The 19,918-nt window shown below is 38.5% G+C and overlaps 1 protein-coding gene across 1 annotated transcript in view; it reads right to left on the bottom strand.

Moving 5' to 3' along the window:
- Positions 1-1,451: 1,451 nt before the first annotated feature.
- STK32B (serine/threonine kinase 32B) overlaps positions 1,452-19,918 on the bottom strand; it is a 157,518-nt gene continuing 139,051 nt past the window's right edge. Inside the window, exon 12 of the mRNA XM_041402882.1 lies at positions 1,452-1,590. Within this exon, the coding sequence (XP_041258816.1) occupies positions 1,452-1,590 (139 nt within the window). The remainder of the gene's footprint in view (positions 1,591-19,918) is intronic.

Genomic DNA, 19,918 nt, shown 5'->3' with positions numbered 1-19,918 from the left:
AGGGAAATGAATATCAAGTAAAAAAATAAAGCATGGATGGGAAATAATTTATTCTGGGCAATGAAATCTATCCTCTTATGAGCAGAAAAATTTTGCTCCTTTGCTTGATCATATGATTATTTCAGTCTATAACCAATTAAGCAAGAAGACCAACACCATGCTAGTGACAGACATAAAATCTTTTCCTTTGTACATTTGTAAACTGTTTGTTGTTGATAATACAGAACACCATATCATTTCATGGAGTGATAAAAATCTGTATTTGCGAAAAAGTTGTGACCAAAATTACATATAACATGAAACAAAATTTATAATAGATTCAATTACAAAGAACTTTGTTTTGTAAAAGAATGGAAATGATGTTGTAAAAATAGATTATTTCAAATGAAATGTTTTCCACTTCCAAAAACCTAACCTACTTGATTTAAAAAGTTGAAATGAAATTTGCTTACAGGTGGTAACCCTTCAAAACAAAAGCACAAATAGACAGAATAAACATGCATTTAATATCAAAATGTGGATGTACAAGTCGTAAAATATCATAAATGTTTGGAATTTTGGCTGCTGTTTAAAATAAAAGGATTTTGTGTCAGCAATATTTCGACCAAAGTAGGTTTCTTTCTATTCAAGATAGTTTCATCCAGAATAGATCCATGAAAACAGAGACACATGTAACTCTTTAACATTTTATAACACCTAGCTATGGATCTGAGCAAATTCTTAATGTTTTTAGCTCTCCTTACTAAGCTGCTTTTCAACTCTGGCTCAGTCAGCCTATTGTTACAAATAAAAAGGTGTTTCTGATCCTGTGTCCATTAAAGTCACTAGCAAAACTTTGACTTGGCCAGGGTCACACCTTTTACTACAAAGCAGAACACATGATGTTAAAGAACAATGTGAATACACTTACACTGCAACTTTTTCAATGAGCTTCAGGTATTTAAATGAAATTATTCAGTGTTTGGCTTATTTGACACTACATTAATGTATTTACATCATGTACATCTGCTATAAACTCAACAGCAGATGCTTGGAGACAGCTGTGTCCAGCACTTTCACAAAATTTCAAACTGGACCATTTAATTAACAGAGAGATTGGGGGTAATATTAAAGCCTTCAAGATAAAGCTGGCCCCAGTTGTCTCTTGCAAATATCCAGGAATGTGGCAATCTTTGAGAGGCTGCCTAACAAATTGTTTCAAGTTTTCTTCCAGGATTTTGAAAACAAAAGTCACGCTTACTTAAAAAAAACTGTATCTTGCTGCTGATGGTCATTTTTCCAGTGGCAGAGTCAAGAGGAGGGCAGAGTTGTACTTGGAAAATCTCAGCCAGTGTGCTGTGTGGGTTTGTCCTTGGCCAGGGATCCTGGTTTGGAGGGGCCAGGCGGGATGCAGGAGTGCAGAGGGAGAGGAGCCCCCCTCTCCTGCCTGTGCAGGAGCAGGGCTGGGCTCACTAACTGCTGCAGCCCCTGGTGCAGCCATGTCCCAGCAAATTGTTGTTCCGCCCGTCTTGGAGCTTCTCGTGGCTCTGAAGAGATGCTCTGCTGTCAATGCTGGAAGTCTGTCCACTTTGATCCTGCTGTCTTCTCAATCTGCCAGAGGTTAAAAACATGGATAGAGCTGTCATGTGCAGGTAGCTGTATGGGAAGGACAGCTGCTGCCTGCCCTGTGGATAGCCACATCCTCCTGGGTATAAAATGTTCCTGCATCATTTCACCTGCATTAACTGCTTGAGCTTTATAGCTGCCATTGCCTCTAAACACTGCTGATTGTTTCCTCCTAAATATGTGCAATTAGATCTTGGACAAATCCTGCTGCCCTTAAAGCCTTCCATAAAGAGCCAGCAGAGGAGAATGCTGGCTTTAGCACCTCTGCTCAGACTGTGACTTGGTAAAACCTCCAGCTAGCTGGAGGCTGATGAAAGCTGCTGACTGGGCACACAACAGCTGCCCCCCTCTGTTGTCCTACAAAATTATCAGTAATCTTCATGCATTAAAAGAGAAAAAAAATATGAGATGAAAGTATTTTCAGTATTCCTCTTGTTATTATTTCATGTTATCAAAGCCTCATGAGTGGTGTCAAGGAACACCAGCAACAAAACCATATGCTTAAAGACTGCAAAGTTATCTTTTGACAAAATTTTCTAGAGAACAGCAACAGCCCTAGAAACACCTGCAGTCCCCACCAACCTGTTATCAAAGAGCTTCTCAGCATTTCTGCTCAACAGCAATCTCTGTGATTTTACTGTGATTCATGTCATATTCAGTATTTTCCTCCAAACACTGTGTAAAGATGTAACTTTCAGAAAAGATATAAGGATTCATGGAGAAGCTATGTAGTGGGAATTTTTTTTTTTCTTTAACACGAACAGCTACTGTTCTGAAGGATTTTTTCTCTGAGTGTTTCTTTTCTCAAAATGGGAAATAATATTACTCAAAAAGGCACCAAGGCTTGGCACCAGAGACATTATGGAAGAGCGCTTTGGTACAGCAATTATAAAAGGTATATATGCTATACTCCAAAAAAACCCCCAACTTTGCAAGTAATATAGAATACCTAGAAAATAGTCAGTGGAAAAGCATGCAAAAATCAAATTTGAATGGTCAATTTCAAAGGCTTAAATACTTCCAAGTGGCGTAAACAATATGGAGACACCATGCTGAACATTCAGAAGAGAATGTGATGGGACATGAAAATACTGTAATTAAACAGATGAATAGGGGAGGCTGTTAAAGCAAAAAAAAAAAAAAAAAAAAAAAAAACCAAAAAAACTTGGAACACTGTGTAAAAGGGCAGTCACATTAAATGAAAAGCTGCAAGGCAGATTAAAGACAACAATTTAGAGGAAGAAATTGCCAAAAGCATTTTTGGTGAAGATTTTATGTGCATCAGAAATTCAATGGATACTGTTAAGTCTATAGGTCAGTGTATGAGTGAATTATTAGAGGACAGCACAGACAATGTGAGTCCCCAGCTGAAAAGCCAATGAATTATCTTCACCAATGTTCATGACAAATGAGCTGAGGAAGATTCCTTTTCTTATGAGAAATTTGTCCATCATCTCCAGTTAAAACATCAGTGAAACAGCTTTAGAACAGTTGCTTAAATTAATGTTGATGAAGCATTAAGACAATGGATTTTCACCCTAAGGACTTTAAGAAAATTATAATTTTTGCACAGCTGAATGGAGAGTGTAGCTCTTCAAACTGTCTTGGCACTATGGAAGACAGCAGATGTGATGATGTTGGTTATTTGTTGATTTGGGGTGCTTTTTGGTTGGTTGCTGGTTTGGGTTTTTTTAACAAGATTTTCAAAAAAGATCCAAGAGACTACCAAGAAAGCAAGAAAGTTCAGCTTGAGACTTGAAACATCTCAGGATCTGAGCTACTGGTACAAGACTAAGGACTTTGTAGGCATTGAGGGAAAAGACTGCAGTGCTTGGAAACTCGTGTTGCAAAGTGTGGGTGGCAAACCTTGCAAACTGCTGAACAGTGGAGTGAGAAAAACTTTGGCTCTATAGAGATCTGAGGAATCATTGTGTTGGTCCAAGACACGTAAGTGCTTTCTTCCTGGAATTGTATATTTCCTTTGTTTGTAAAATGCTGAAAAAGAAGGTATTTACTGCACTGCTCAATTTAAAAGGAAAATAAGAATTCTCTCAACATGAAGCAAGAAAACACCAATTTATAAATTTATTTTGAGAACCACTCAAACTGGCACAAAGGCAGAATGCATGTAGGGAGGACAGTGGAAAAAGGAGAAATAAAGCCCATGCTGAGTTCAAAAGATACCTCTGGCCAGCTTCAACTTTTTTCACTCTCTACAGAGGTGGTTAATAATGCTGATTTATTTCCATTATTTTCTTTTATCCTGTTCCTACTCCCAGGTCTACTATTGAAACAGAATACGGGGATTTGGAAATCTTAAAGAAATATATTGTTTTAGCAATGCTTCACTGTATTTCCTTTTCAGACACTTTTTCTGTATCTAGATTCACTACACATATTTCAAATTATCAAAGTAAGCAATAGGTTATTAACCTGATGATGAGATAAAAAATTAACTGCTATTTAACTCTTCAATAATTTATCAATCACTGTCAATTATTCAGTTATTAAAATTACATTAAGGATTTCACTCTAGGGGTTTAGCTATTGTAGACATACAAAAACCTGCTTACCAGAGTGCCCTTGGGGCTGGGAAACTGGACTAAGAACCAGGAGATGCTGATTCTGTTTCCACCCCTGTCACCTTTGGACAAATTGCAGCACATTTCTGTGTCTCAGCTTCTCTCATCAGATGTCAAGCAGCTGCTGTCAAGAATGATGGAAGCTGAGAACTTTGTGTCTCTAAGTGCTGCTCTGTGTCTCACAGGCCTGAGTGAAACAAGGAATTACAAGTCTGGTGTCTGTGATAATTAGAAAAGAAGGTGGCATGTGTAATCAACCAAAATATAATTATACTGCATGTATAATTATGCCTGTATGCATTATTGAATATATAAAAATACAAAAGTAAAGAGAACAGACTGGCTAAAAGCTAGCATAGAAAATAAAATATTGAACAGAAGAGGACTGCAACAACTATGGCAGGACAGAAAGAAAATCACAAACATTTAATGAAAGCCAGTAGAAAACATGGGGCCAGCAGGGAATTGCTTGCAGCTCAGCTTTGTTCTCTAGATGAAGAAGAATATTGAAGTTTGTCTTTAGGCTTCGTAGTAGGATAAGTTCCATGAGAAAGAATGAAAAGTTGCAGATTCAACATAACTGTCAAAATTGCAGATTTCCTAAGACTGAGCTGTCCTCCCAACAGCACTGCAGTTTCAGAAAAAATAAAATAAAGCAATTTGTTTGTATTTCTCTTTAACTCAAAACTGCAGACTCAGGTCAAGACACAAAGAAATATGTGTGCACAGTCTCTTCAGTTAAAATATTGGACTTACAGAAGTGAAATTTCTCTCTTTTTGGTGCATTCTTGGTTCCTTGGTGTCAAACCCAGAGCACTTTTCTGTCAGATGTTCTAAGCCTTTAAAAATGTGAGTGTCTTGACGTGTTTCCTGTAATCATGGCAAAATAAATGCAGCCTGGGCCATTCTGTTCAAAAATGACACTAGTGCAATAAATCATTTGTAGGAAGCTGCTTTCCCGTGAATGACTTCTCTTGCCTTTAAGCTGATGCAGCTACAGGCTGTGATAACTTTATAAAGGCCCATGGAGAATGAATGGATTGATGGAGACTTTGTGGTGGATCTGAAGCAGGTACCTGTTCCTTGCGCTGAATACTGTTGGCTAAGAATAAATAATAAAATGGCTAGCTATGGATGACAAAGTGAACAAGTGGTTCTAGTGGATATAGTCATATGGAACAAAAAAACAGCAGGGAAAAGAGGATGAAAATGAGTTTGAACTGTGTCTGTTGCATTTATTCCACGACAGTTCTGTACAAATACATAAGGAGTCTCAGAGGCAATTATGCTGGGAACTAAGAGTGGCTCTGCTGAACCAACAAAGAGTTTTCCTTCTTTTCACCGTTGATCCATGCAATATTGATAGTGTGTGACCCTGAGCACTGCACAGACTCCACTCCAGCAGCGAGGAAGAAAGAGGCTGTTCCAGACACTACAGGAATGCATCAAGAACAGTAACTGAACCTCCAGTCAAATCTTGGTTTTGTCAGCCTGTGTGAGCCATGAATTGGTTTTTAAGGTTCTTATTTTCTCAATACTCAGAAATTATAGTAGCATTCCTGCAGCATTGATTTCTCATACTGGATCTTGAATCTGATATCAGTCAGTGGAAGGGAATCCAGGGGAGAGGGAAAAATACTGGGTCCAAACCACTACAGCAGTACAGAACACTGGCATCAGGCTTTGCAAAATGTAGCTGCTGTGTTTGAGTGCCTTGTGGAGGCTGTTACACTGCCTGGTGCGTGGTACCACCTTTGTGCAGCTGATGCATTCCTCAGTGGGTCTTGCCAGGCTCTCAGGGTGAAACTGAAGGCTCAGAAATACCAGGAGTTGTCTCAAACTGTGGGCCTGTTCTCTGCAACCATGAGAGGACAAAAGAAACTTTCTACTGACAAAGAGAAGTCAAGCCAGGCAGAGCTGCCCCTCCCCTGAGACTCCCACACTCACCACATTCTGAAGGAAACTCTTTTTATTACGAAAAATCTGCAAGTGAGTTTGCCAAAGTTGCAAATCGAGTGTCCTGAGGGTGGAGGAAACAGAACAGTCTGAGTGGGCAGTGGATTTGCTTTGCCATTTCTAGATTTAGCATTTTACCTTGGTTTCTTGATATTTCACTTTGCTTGAGAAAATAGATGCTTTTGGTCTGGGGAAAAGAAGAACTTGATAAAATGAATTATAGAAACTAGTTTTATTGTAAGAAACAAAAGCCTATTAATGAAAACTTTCACATCCCTTGGGATAAGTCCTGAGGAATAAATAAATCTGTGGAATATTTATCCCAGTTTTTCTTCCAAGGGATGGGGACTGAGATCAGAACAGATGAGGCATATCTACGTTGGCTTTTTGAAATTCATGAATCCTGGAAGACAGTTTGCTAAATAATCAGAAACCCATCTCAGCTATATGATTTAGCAGCTACACAGAAGTAATGCTGATGGCTTGTGCAGATGGCCTTGCTGTAAAGCTAATTCTGAACATGTTGGAATCAGAGGAAGAAAATGACTGATCTGCCATGAAGAATGACTGTGCTCAGGAAGGAGCTATTTCATCTACATGTCTCTGACCATGTCATGTGTTTTGGCTACTGGACCACAGATACAGAAGTCACAAGGGGGACTTTTTAAAAAGCAGTAAATGTCCTAATGTCCAAATCCCATATTTTTAGAATTAGCTGGAAAATAACATACCACTAGCAACATTTCATTCTCAATAGAAAAGATCTAGCAATGATATTTTTTGAAGGACTTAAAAGAAGCCAAAAAGAGACAGAGATAGGCACTATTTTTTATATCCCAGCCATAGAAAATAGAAACCTGTAAGCTATGCCATACAACTAAAATTGCTCGATGTTATCATGTTGAAAAACTTTCATTCAAATAATTTTTACAGGGTGGTATAATTCTGTAGAGGGACTCCACAAAGCAAGATCCCAACAGCAGCAATGTCTCACAGGGATCCTGTCAGAGCTGGGGACACCCAGCATGTCCAGCAAGATGGAGCAAGTTGCTAAGATAGCCAAGGATGGAGTGAGAGGTATCTTGGCACTGAGGTCAGGCAAGGTGTCAGTTTGGTAACCACTGCTCTTTCCCACTGTTTGTGTCTAATTTTAATTTTTATTCTGTGTGGTATTGCTGCACCCAAATTTGTATACAAACATAACCAAAAAATGCCTGGATGAATAAATCACAACTGGTCAACACAATTTCTTCCTCAAGTTGGTGACTCTTTAACTATTCCCACACCACCACTGCCTGTCCCTGAACACAACTAATTTGTTTGCCTGATAACTAAGCACTTTTACCAAATGGTACAGATATTTCTTCCTAAGGAAATGGAAGTAGTTAGCAGCTGGTTATGGAAACTGGCTTCAAGGCTTGCTTCCACACAAAACAAAGATGAAATGCTCAACTCAAAGGGTTTGTAACATTTGTGGCAGTCTGGAGCTCCACAGACTATATCCCCATCCATCTCCTTTATTTCTAGTCAAAAGGTATAAAAAGGAAAACTTAATGGGACTTCGGAGTCTAACTGAACCTCCTGAACAAGATTTCCTTCTTGTGAAACAAGTACAGACTATATCTCTATGTTACTCACATTTTTAAGTGGTTTTATGTAGAGAAACCTATTCTAGAAAGAACAGAAGTATTTAGACTGTGAGGATTCAAAAGGGCTCACACCGGGTGTGATAGAAATTATAACCACAAAGCTGCTGGGTAGTTTGAACTTTGCATGTCGTATATCCCTCATGAAAAGGGAAATGTTTAGTTTACATCTCAGTCCTAAATAATAAGTGTTCAGTGGTAAGTAGGAGGTTGGCAGGTGGAAATTACTGGTGTTGGTCATACCAGCTCATTTTCTGCCTCAGCTCACCCGGCAGCCCCAAAAGGACCTTTCCCTTGGCTTGGCACTGAGCAAAAATATCCACAGCACCCACGATCTCTCATGCTTTAGCCAGAAGAAGTCACTTCCCCAAAATCATGCAAAACCTATCATTTATGAAAACCCTGTCTAACATCTATAGCAGCTCAGTAAATCAGACACACTGCAAAAACAGGGCAAGGTTCTGGTACTAAAATGTAGGTCCTGCAATGCACCCATGTCTTTTCAAAAATAATGGGCTCTATGCACGTGCATCTCTCACTCCACTTTGAAAACTTCACCCATTATTTTTCTGCCATCATTTTAATATCAACTGCAGGCAATGATTGTGGAAATACTGATGATGGAGCATGACTTCTGGGACAATGAGCAGCTTGGCTTGTCATCTGCTTCCCTCTGTCAGGAATAAGGATGGACTTTGATACACAGTCACTTAATAATTTTCTGCCTGCATGTTTTAAGGTTTCTCTTATAAATTGGTCCTTGCTGTGTTCTATTTTTGTGAGAATGGAATAAGCTGGCAGTATTTTACCATGGTAAATGAGTGTCACTCTCTTATATCTCCTTTATTCTGCTTACTAGTTTTCTTGTGCCAGGTTTTCATTCAACTATATGAAATAAGGAAGAAGTGAGCAAGGGGTTCTGATTGAATTATTTTTTAATTAAATAAGTATATTGAGAAGAGTATTTTTACTTTTCAAAACAAAATAGCCATAAAATTTTTCATAAAGCACTGAAAATACCTAGATTTGCTTTTTAAAAAAATAGTTAACAAAAATTAGGTGATCAGAAATTCAGACAATTTGCTTAATTTATACTTTCATTCATAAAGAAGAAAATAGTAACTTTGCTCAGTGTAAATCTTAAGGAACAGAGTCAAGTTTGTCCAAATACAATGAAATCCTCCGGTTTGAAAACATGTGCTCTAACTTCGTAACAACATATAGCAGAAATAATTGTCAATCCTTCTTAAATTACCTGGTAACCTGAAGATCTGACAAATTATCCATCCATTTCCTATTCCCCAGTGGTATCAGGGAGGACTCTCATGACAGACAGCTAACAGAGCACTCATGGAAATGTAATTCCTGCATTTTAGGCATTGGCTGCATTCACTCCCAAGGGTAGGGATCAGTGACTGGGAGCTGAGTGAGTGGCAGAGACTGCCTCACATCCTTCTGGCTAATCTCTAATCTGCAGACCAGAGCTGTTGCATTCCAGCTGCTTGTTGGGCGGCCTTTGGTCTATGATAAACCCTGAAATATGAAGGGATTTGCTCCAAAGAGTGATTTTGGCCTGGGAAAAAATTTTGCCAGGGACCACGTTAACAATGGAGAAGTATGGAAGTCTGCCTGTATACTGTTTTTAAAAATAGGTAGAAAACAGCAGTGACGGTGGAAAACACAGGATAAGGGGGAAAAAAGGAGTAACAATGAAAGAAGGAGAGTGAAACACTTTAAAAATGATGAAGGATTCAAAAGAATCCCAACCTTGGATATCTAATTAATTAAACTAAGTAATCATAGAGCTAATTAAAACTATCCCAAAATACAGCTGTATATAGCTAATTTCCTTTTTGGTTTGTTTACTAAAAATTCCACTTTACACCTCACAGAGGAGCAGAAAGCATGGGAGAGTTAATAGTGGGCTTTTCTTTTCTTCAGTCTCTTCACAGAGTGATCTCAGAAGTCTTTTCAGGAAAACAGAAATCACTGAAAAGTGTATGAATTTTCTAAGCGTTTCCGAGCAAAGAAGGAAGGCATAATCCCACCCTGTGCCAGAAGAAGCTTGGGGCAGCCCAGTGCAGAATCAAGGAGCTGCTGAAGCAGAGACAACACTCATCACTCAGCAACATCAGAGCTGAGTCACACAACTCCAGAGTGAAAATTAGTCTGTAAACATAGACAATTTCCCCTTGATCTGGAGTTTGTGTAGAGAACCAATGTGTGCAGAGCAGCTTTAAATGGAACACAATCCTCCCTGCTCTATGTTATAGCAGGTGAGTGTTTTGGGAAAGCTGAACCCAAGCAGTGACTCCATCTAACCACCAACCAAGAGTGGATGTCATGAATCTTTGGCACTTCCTGGAAAATGTTTCCAGCTATGGCTTGCTTGTTCTTGGTCTCCTGCCCCCATGGCTGTGGGCACACAAAGCAGCCGGTTCACAAGTGATGCTTTGTGCTGCATGAGATGCCCTTGACTACCTGACACAGAGAGGGGGGTCAGAGAAAAGAGCACCTGTGCCTGCAGAACTGACATTCAGAAATTATCTGAGTGCACAAATGTGGGATGGATTTTATGCCAGCTAACTGCAGAAAACTGAAAGATTAGTTCAGGCTCTCTCTACAGGGTAAATAGAGTCACCAACCTAGATTGATTTCTTTGGGTCTAAGCTATCCAGTATATGTATCACAGATCAATCTTGGGAGATACAAGTGTCTCCTCACTGAGTACTAAAGGAGCTTAAACTCCAGAAATGATTTTTAGATATATTAAGTTAAAGAGATACAGTCTTGCTGCATCTCTATAAAAACATATATGCCTTCCCTCTTTGAGAAACAGATTCAAGGCCCTTCCTGTTTAGTGGCTCTACCAGCTCAGCACAGACTGCACTGCTCAGCAGAGCCAATTTACTGCTGGATTAGAGCTAATTTGTACCCACACAGTTCAGGGGAGCAGAACTTGAATGGTCCCATCAGTCTGTAATGAGCACAAGGTGATGAACTCTGCCAAGAGCTGGGTAATGAGATCACCAGTGAGAACAGGGGTGCCATTGCCTGTTCATCCCTGCAGACATGCCCATAGTGTATCTGCCAGGAGTGGCTTTTCTGCATGACTTGGTCTGTATCTTGAAAAATACTTGGTCATCTACTTCCCATGTATTTCAGATACTCCGAAAAACCTTGTGTACAGCCTGTGGGCAGGAGTTGTTCACTGTCTAACCACTATTTGGCTCAGGCTGTCTTTGACCCCAGACATGCTCTCTTGGTACCAACTGATTTGATGGAAACAGCCAAAATCTCAGGTCTGTTTTCCTAATACACTGTGATGTATGTGTTTGGATAGTTCAGTAGACTACCAAGTAATTATTCAAATAACTATATTTTAACTCCATTTAAATTTAAATGAATGATTTTCAGATGAAAAGTTATGCTTTATTATAGCTGAATGTGAAAAGTAAAATTTTGGGGGTAGTACCCCATGAAGCACATATGTCTTCTTCTACCACTGACACTCACAGCATTTACTCCCATCCTTTCCTAGGGGAAATATTCTTAGAGTTTGGATAATTGATTCAGGTTGATGCTTCCTGCTGAGCAATTACACTCAGTAAATGGCTGTGAATATAATTTTCTATCAACCAGCAATTCATAATCAAACCTAGCGGGCTCAGGTGCACAAACGGCGTGAGTGACATGTGAAACACTGTCACTGTGCAGAAGGCAAGTGAAAAACTCTACTGGGGGCTATAGTGTATCGACCTGTACTGTCTTGAGATCTTGAGATCTGAGGTTTATCCTGGGATTTGATAAAGCAAAATAAGTAAAGACATGAAGTAAATAAATGAAGACTTCAAATGATGTGCAGTCATTTAAGAAAATGTGACTAAACCAAGTGATTAACATTAATATTAAAGCCAGGTTCAGATTAGTAAAATATGTGTTTCTTAGAGTGGGCTATTGTCTCTTCAAGACCAGGTGCATCCTAACCAACATCTGTCTTGTTCAGGCACATTTTAAAACATGCACAAAATTTCTAGTTTAAAGTGTTTGCAGATCCACATCTACAAGGAACAGGAAAATAGCTATGAAATTTCCCAGTAACATACTGTGCTCCAGACCTTTTGGGATGACAGGGGAAAAATTTTCTTTCTAGTTAACCAAAATCCACTTTTAAGACTGTAGGCACCTGCTCACAAATGAGGATATTTGTCACCAGCGTGGGCCAACCACCATCTTTAAAAAAAGACATTCATTTCCTAGCCTGCTTTTGGTGTGTATCCTGCAGGGTGTAGGCTCACCCTTTTGTTCAGCTACCTGCAGATGGATAGATCACATGGAGGTCAAGGGACTCACTCTGTAGCAGTTCATGGAGAAATGCAATCTGTGTGAGGAAACTCACACTGGAGTGAGGAAGAGTGTGAGGAGGAAACAGCAGCAGAGACAACATGTAGTGAGCTGATTGCATTCCCCAGCCCCATGTGCCCCTGTCACAGAGGAGGCAGAGGTTTTGGGAGTGGAGTTGAGCCAGGAGAAGGGAGGGGTAGAGGGAAGGTGGGTTTAAGATTTGGGGATTATTTCTTACTATCCCAGTCCTTTAGTTATTGGCAATAAATTAAACTAACCTTCCCCAAGCTGAGCCTGTTTTGCCCACAACAATAACTGGTGAATGGTTTCTCTCTCCCCATCCGTTCCTCAACCCATGACCTTTTGTTGTATTTTCTTTCCCCTGCCCAGCTGAGGGCCATGATTGAGTGACTTTGGTGGGCACTTGGCACCCAGAACAGAGTCAACACACCTCTAAAGTCAGTCTGGCCCTGCCTAATTATTTGACCTGACAATAAACATTCTCATGCTGGCATATGCATCTGAGAGTATTCAGGTTCAGTCCTGCCCTTTTCACAGCACCAACTTCCAGGAATCAAAGGCTGTGAATAGCCAGGGAACAGCCACAGCCTGCACTCGCCTCTCTGCAGGCTCATCCCTCTCCACCTATTTTCAATGCAGGATTTCTCTGCCCCAGTTCCAAACTTAGCTCCAGAAGAAGTCTGATCAATGGTGCAGCTCCTTCATTTCCTGTAGGGTGGACCCCCCAAAAGGAGACTGAGCCAGGAGTTCACTTGTGATTGCACAGCATAATTTGCAGCCTTCAGTTAATTACCAAACCTCCCTGCACAAGGAAGGGTGGTGCCTAACACAGGGATCCCCAGAAGCCACTCTACTGAACACCATGTCACCTGGGTTAGTCAATGTCAAAAATCAAACTCACCCTCAACAGGAGCATGTACTGAGCCCCAGGAGAGACACAGGAAAATTACCTCCAAATGGGAGGTCTTCCCAAAGGATGGGGGATGTGTCCTGGAACAGAGCAATGGGCAGTCTGAATCTTATCTAAATCTCTTACTGACCTAAGTCTGCAATTCTTCTCCTATTTCCAAAATGTTAGATATATATACATGCATACTTGCATATATGCAACATATGCATACTCGTATTCATAAATAGGTATATTTTACTGTTCTACCCTTGTGCTATTGTGAAGACTCTATGAAGATGGAAACCTTGTAAGCTGTGAGAAGCCATAAATACACATACCCAGCAATTCCACCTAACAGATTCCCCTCTCTCATAGTGGCCCATTTCACACACTAGGGCATGCTGTTAACAAATAAGCTGAGTGGAAACAAATGCCTGCTGTGGCATATTCCCCTCACCTCTGACATTTCCAGATTTCCTGAATCAATGACTGCATTAGAAGCCTCACATCTCAAGGACCTTGATGGATTTTTCCCATGAATTTCTCTAATCCTCGTCTGAATCTTTTTCTGTGTTTAACATCCAAATCACCACTCAGCAACATGTTGCATTTCACAAAAAAAGCATGGTTGATTTTCTTATTAACCTGCTGCCTGATAATTTTGTGACCTTGAGTTACCACAAAGAATGAATAATCATTGCTTAGTCATCTTCTCAATAAGTTTCAGAACATGTTGTTATTTATCCTCTTTCTGTCTTTTCAGTTGCCTCTTCTCTGAGTTTAAATTAGTTCAAGTTTATTAAACCCTTCAACATGACCCATGTCACCCCCCTGGCCAATCCTGTTTTTCTTGAAAACTTTCTAAGTCCTTTTTAACCTTTTTGAGATAAGGAAGCAGAGCTGTACGCAGAATGGAAGATGCAGGTGGAAGATGCTATTTATCTGTAGCTGTTTTTTTGCAGGAACATATCAATACCTTTCAGCCTTCCTCTAAGCATTGTGCTATCCACAGTCTTTTCAAACTCTCCCTCCTTCATAACTGAAGCTAATTTTGAGTCTGTTATCCTAAATGTAAAATTTAGATTTTCTTCTTCTGACTGTATTTGCATTTATCAGTACTGAGTTTGAGCTGCCATTTTCTCACCCTGAACCATGGCTATCATTATCTACTGCAGCTCTTTTCACTCAGATTTAGTTGTGACTACTCTGGTATCATAAGTGAACTTTGTGACCTCACCATTCACCTTCCTTTCCAGCTCATCTACAAATGTATTCAACAGACACATGGACATCAGAGTGACTGGCAGTAATAATGTTATCTCATTACTGGCTTGTTTCTGCATTGCTTCAGCAACTGGACACAAATTGCTGCCTTAAAACAGGACAAGGAGTTCAGTCTTCATGACTCAGTTGATGGAGACTCATAACAAGTGAAAATTTATGTTAGTGCGGGACAAAGAGAGATGAAGGCAATTACTCATGGAGGTAATTCCCTGTGGCAATGGAACAGTCATGACCTGTTATGCAGCCTTTATTTATCACAGATATAATTTGTCTCATGTAACCTACTTAAAAAATTTTTAAAAAGTACTCAGACTCAGATTTATACAGTTGTGCTTCCCCCACAAAGTCTGAGATGTACAAATTAAGACTCCTCTTTCCTCTGCCTGCGAATTGACTTCCAATTAGTCTTTATGAGTTGTATTTGTGTTTAGTTTTCTGTGAATAGAAATTAATTTCTGGCCTCCAGTGATGAGGATCTCCATCTGTTATCCTGATCCTTCCAGGCCCACGTTTCAAAGTGGAGAATGTGCTGACATATGCACCCTCATGCAACTTTCATTCCTCAAGTTGGATGGTGGACTGTAGCCATTATAATGACATCATTACTTGTTTGGGAAAACTTTGACCATTTTTGCTGGAAGATTTTAAAAGGATACTCCAGATACTGATTACCCTCTGTAGTTTTTTTTTTTTTTCTCCATGAAACCGTGAAGGGAATAGATTATTGAAACTATGGCATTTGTATGAGCAATCTTTTCTCCAAAAAAAGTGAATTTGAAGGTATACCTATAGGAAAATTACCGGTTTGGACCTGCAGTGCTCAAACTTTTAGGTAGCTTGGCTCACTAAGAAGAGAGTGACATTTGGATTGGTAATCCCAAACCAGTAATAACAAGCAGGAATCAGAGTCAGGAGTGAAAGGGCTCATGTGGGCAAGCAACAGTTGTTACTGCCCAAACACAAACCAGGTTCAATCACCATATTCAGAAAAGCATCTTTCCAATGAAAGAGCAATCTCCAAAAGCAGACAGATCCATTACAAAAGGGAGAAGAAAGGTTCAGTGAAGAGCAGTGTAACCACTAGAAATGCTCAGAAAGAAATGGATTTGAACTGAATTAAGGTCAGCAGAAGGGGTGAGAAAAGGACTGCAACCTCATCCAAAAAGCATTCAGATATTAGAAGGATTATGCTAAATATCTCCAGAGACAATAAGTGACATAAAATACGTATTAAGAAAATTTCATTCAATGAATTACATTGCAAATCATTACGAATATTCAATTTCAATCAAAGTGAAATTAAAGAGAGTATTCAGGGACTCTGGATTTGAATTTTAACAGACAACTAAAAGGAAAGAAAATGAATTAAAATGAGAGAGATAAAAAATTTGATCTTATAAAAAATATTAAGTAAGCATTTAATCTATGATATAGAAAAAAATCAGACAATAAGATTTTGAGCATCTTATTATACTTAAAATATGCTCCCTCAAGTTTTGCTCTTTATTCTGGGAAAGAGAGATCTCTGTTCACCTCGAGCTGTTCAGGATCATTTATAAGAGAACTAGATATGCTCAAATGGTAGAATGATGGCAGGAAAAGACAGAGTAATGTGCTTCAATTTGTGGCACATTTTTTAGTGTGCTAGCATTGAACAAATAATGAGAAGAGGAATAAGGTGTATCAGTACTTAGGGCAGAGACAAGTCTGTTCAGATCAGTGGGGACAAGACAGCTGAATATCATAATAATGCTATTGCAGCATATTAGTATTAAGTAAAAAATCTCCAAATTCAAAATCACTAGTAATGTTTTGAAAGTTTTTACTGGAATTATTAAAACATGAATATTTTCCTAATCAGTACTTTGTATTTGCTAAAATAGTTTTGCAGAATTTTAACCCATTTTCATGTACATTGGCTATATGAAATACATATTCTATGCAGTAAAATGTGGATGTTTGATTTTGCTTTCTTTAGCAGGCTGATAATTTTGATTAAGTTTGTGAAATGTCTAACTGAAAGATTATTCTGCCTGATAAGCAAATATTTCTTGTGTTTTCTTCTCTCTTTGATTTCTCACATCTTCAATCTTAAAGGGATCTTTCAGGGAGAAGAAGAGGCTCAGGACCATAAAAAGTAAGAAATATGATTTCATTACATGCAAATATTGGGTCTTTTTCTTACTTTCTGGTCATTTTCGGTTTTAAAAATTCATAAAGAGATGTGGTTGTATGTGAAGATCTGTTTAGTGATAACGGCACAAAAGTAGCAAAATAATCTTCGCTCAGCTTTTTAATAAAGCTACAACAAAACAGTGTGGCTTTATCTGTACAATCTCCCCCACCACAGACGCACACACAAAATTAAAAAAAAGAAAACTTGAAAATGTAGCCTACATCTTCTAAATGATATCAAATTCTTGAAAAATTGCTGGCAAGTCTATGGAAATACACATTAAGATACTGCAAAATGTTTGGTGCTGTGTTTCTGGATATAAAAATACAGAAATGGAATTAAAAACTAATTATTTTGCCACAAAAAAGGAGCCAAACAGATCCCTGAAAACTACTTTATATATTATTTTCAAGCTAATCAGTGTGTGGACCATTTGTATATCAGAGTTTATTTAGTTTATGTGTTCAAAACTAAGAGACTACACTGACACTTTTAACAATAGAAAACAAATCCTACAAAAGGATTTTCCTGTTATTTTACTTTGGATCAGGGCAGTGTGTGCCCCTCTCTTGAAGGTACTGGAAGATAATATCACTGTGGACAGCTGCCATACCCCCACATCACATCAAAACACACCCACACAGCCACACACAGATGTTTTAATTTGTAGCTCACATCCACTGAAATAGTCAACAGAAGATGCCCTTTGATCAGGACTGTGTAAGGGATACAAATCTAAGTGTTTTACCCACTGCTGACAATCACTAACTTCATGTCTTTGTCCATGAAACCCTTGCTAAAAACTTTCCTACAAATACCGATTTTTCATTCCTTAAATACAGAAAGCAGTAGAATAAAGAAAATGCAAACATTCTGTCTTAGTCTTCATTAAGAAAAACTTTTAACATACTCCCGTCTCTTTCACAATGTTTAAATTCTTTTTAGCACAGAGGGCCTTTTCCCTACCTCCCCCTGCTCCTCTCGTCTGCATTCTAAGGGTTTCTGATACTCTCCTGAGCTTCTTGAAAAAGCAAGTATGACACATTGCAAGATTTGCAGTGTCTGCTGCAGGATGAATGACACACAGTAGAAAAGAGGCTCAGAGTAGAACTACCAGCAAGGCATTCCAAAAAAATCAGATTTTGCTTTTCATAGCAGATATTTTACAAGTATTGGACTGCAAGATACTGTGTAGTTGTGATGGCTAACACCACAAAATTAACTATGTATTAACACCTGACTTCATGTTATTCAGTGAGAAGCATCTGAATTTTATCCTTGCATCCTTATAGTTTGGAGAGTCTCATTTTTTTCCCTTGAAAGACATGCTATTTTTATCCTATCCTTTATTAGTATTTATGTAGTATTCTGTGACACTGAAGCAAACTGAACAGAAGGCTTCAGTGCCAATAAAATGTAGATTTTTGCTGCTTAATATAATGAAGATCTAAGAAAACATGCAGATGGTTTCAACAGTTACTATGTAGAGGAACATAGAAGAATATCAAAATATCTGGCTGCATTAATCTGAGAGTGTTGAAGGCCTGCTTGGGATTGACACCTCACCTAATGATACAATCACATTTTAATATGTATTATATTTGTAGGAACAAATGGTTCACCTCTTTCAGCATCTTCAGCTGTTCCTAAGAACTTGGTGGGCCATGTGGCTTTGGAAACCCATGTAAGCACAGCCTCAGCTTGTACATCCAGTCCTGAGGGCACAGAAGGTCTGGGGGAACCCACCCTGAGTTCCTCTGGTTTATACTGCATAGCTTCTTCTGGCATGATGGCATCTGTGCCTGCCACAGCTCCTGTTTTGTTCTCATTGACTTCAATTCAATTTGCACTTCAAACATTTGACATCTGCTTCCCCCCTTCTTAACATTTTTTTCCTTGAAAAATACTACAGAAGTCTCTCCATGTCTTTCTTAAGCTATGATGCAATTTTAAAGAGAAATGGTTGTGGTCTGGCTTTAGACAATGCAGGATCTGTTACAGGTCTAAACCAAATATTCTTCCTTTACCTTGTCAAAGCCAATCAAGCAATGATCAAAACACATGTTTTTCTGATTGAAGTGCATGTGCTTTAGCTTTTGTTTCTATTTTACTTGTAATCCATTTAAATTTGATCTCTCATCAGCCTCTCAGAGTTCTTTATAGCTTGTGTTGTTACTGTAGCTGTGCAATATGAAACAAACAAAAAAAATTCCTATGCATAAAAAGATTTAAGAATAACACAGTAAAATCATGACAAGAGAAATTGTTCAAGGTAGTGAACACACCAATGAGATTTTGAGTGTCTTACAATACCTGGTGTTCTAACTTCAAAAAATTGTTCCGTATTGCATATGCCTCATGTATGACTCTAGAGCTGATGGGAGAGTAATGCCTGGAAATAAATTACTTGTATGAACAGTTTCTAGGAAACTCATTAAATTGATTAACCAATGTAATATTTTTCTATTCTTGTTATTATGATCTTAATTATTTTGAATTTTGTGGTTTAAACTACAAAGTTCAAGCATTCACTAGTTCAGCTGATTCAGGGAACCCACCAAGATTCTTCTTTAAAATTTTCTATGGGCTGACTTGGTCTGGCTTCTCCTCTTTTTGGCTTTTACAGAAACCAATGGCTTTCTTGTGCTAGAGATCATGCAAAATAACATGAAGAATCTGCTGGACCTTCCTTTTCTTTCTAAGACCTTGTACTTTCTGTGAGCAGTCTATATCAGTCAGAAATGTCCCACAGATTGTAACAGGAAGAAAAGTAGATCGTGGCATAATTTCCTTCATGCTATTGTGTGAACTGTGCAAAGCTGACAGTTCCTTTTTCAGTTTTAATTACAGACAGTAATTACCTGCATTGTATGCATTAAGTAAAATAGTCACAGCTTTTAAATTAATTTTTAACATCTCACAACTCTATTAGAAAGTGTTGCATATATAATTAGATCAAATTAAAACATGGAATTTGAATTCAAAAACTTGAATTAAATGCAATAATTTGACCAAAGACACAAAAAACCCCATTGTTATGACTTGTATCTGCTAATACAAACAGGTCCATAATGACTGCAACTCAGAGGCAGTAATTATGAGAAAGGCAGTGCATTAATTGAACCAGGAAAATTATTGATATCCCTAGGAATGTCTTGTGCTTCTGTCAGCCCTGACTGACCCTCAGATTAGAAGTTCTTGCTTCATGTCTGGGTAGAGGTGCAATTCCTAGCTTTGTTGAAATAGTTAATGCTGGAATACACTTTGTTGTTTTGTTTTTGTTTTTGTTTTTTTTTTTTTTTAATAGTGGGGAAGTATGAACAGCTTTTCCAAGTCAGAACAGTGTTGTTCATATCATTAAAATTTCATGAGTTATGACTTCCCTTGGTTTTCTTTGAGTTGTGAAAAAGCAGTA

This window comes from Onychostruthus taczanowskii, unplaced genomic scaffold (assembly GCF_017590055.1).
Source record: "Onychostruthus taczanowskii isolate IOZ18803 unplaced genomic scaffold, ASM1759005v1 scaffold2, whole genome shotgun sequence".
In the NCBI taxonomy this organism is placed as follows: Eukaryota; Metazoa; Chordata; class Aves; order Passeriformes; family Passeridae; genus Onychostruthus; species Onychostruthus taczanowskii.
The sequence above is the reverse complement of the archived record's forward strand: the minus strand, read 5'-3'. Positions and strand labels throughout refer to the sequence as shown.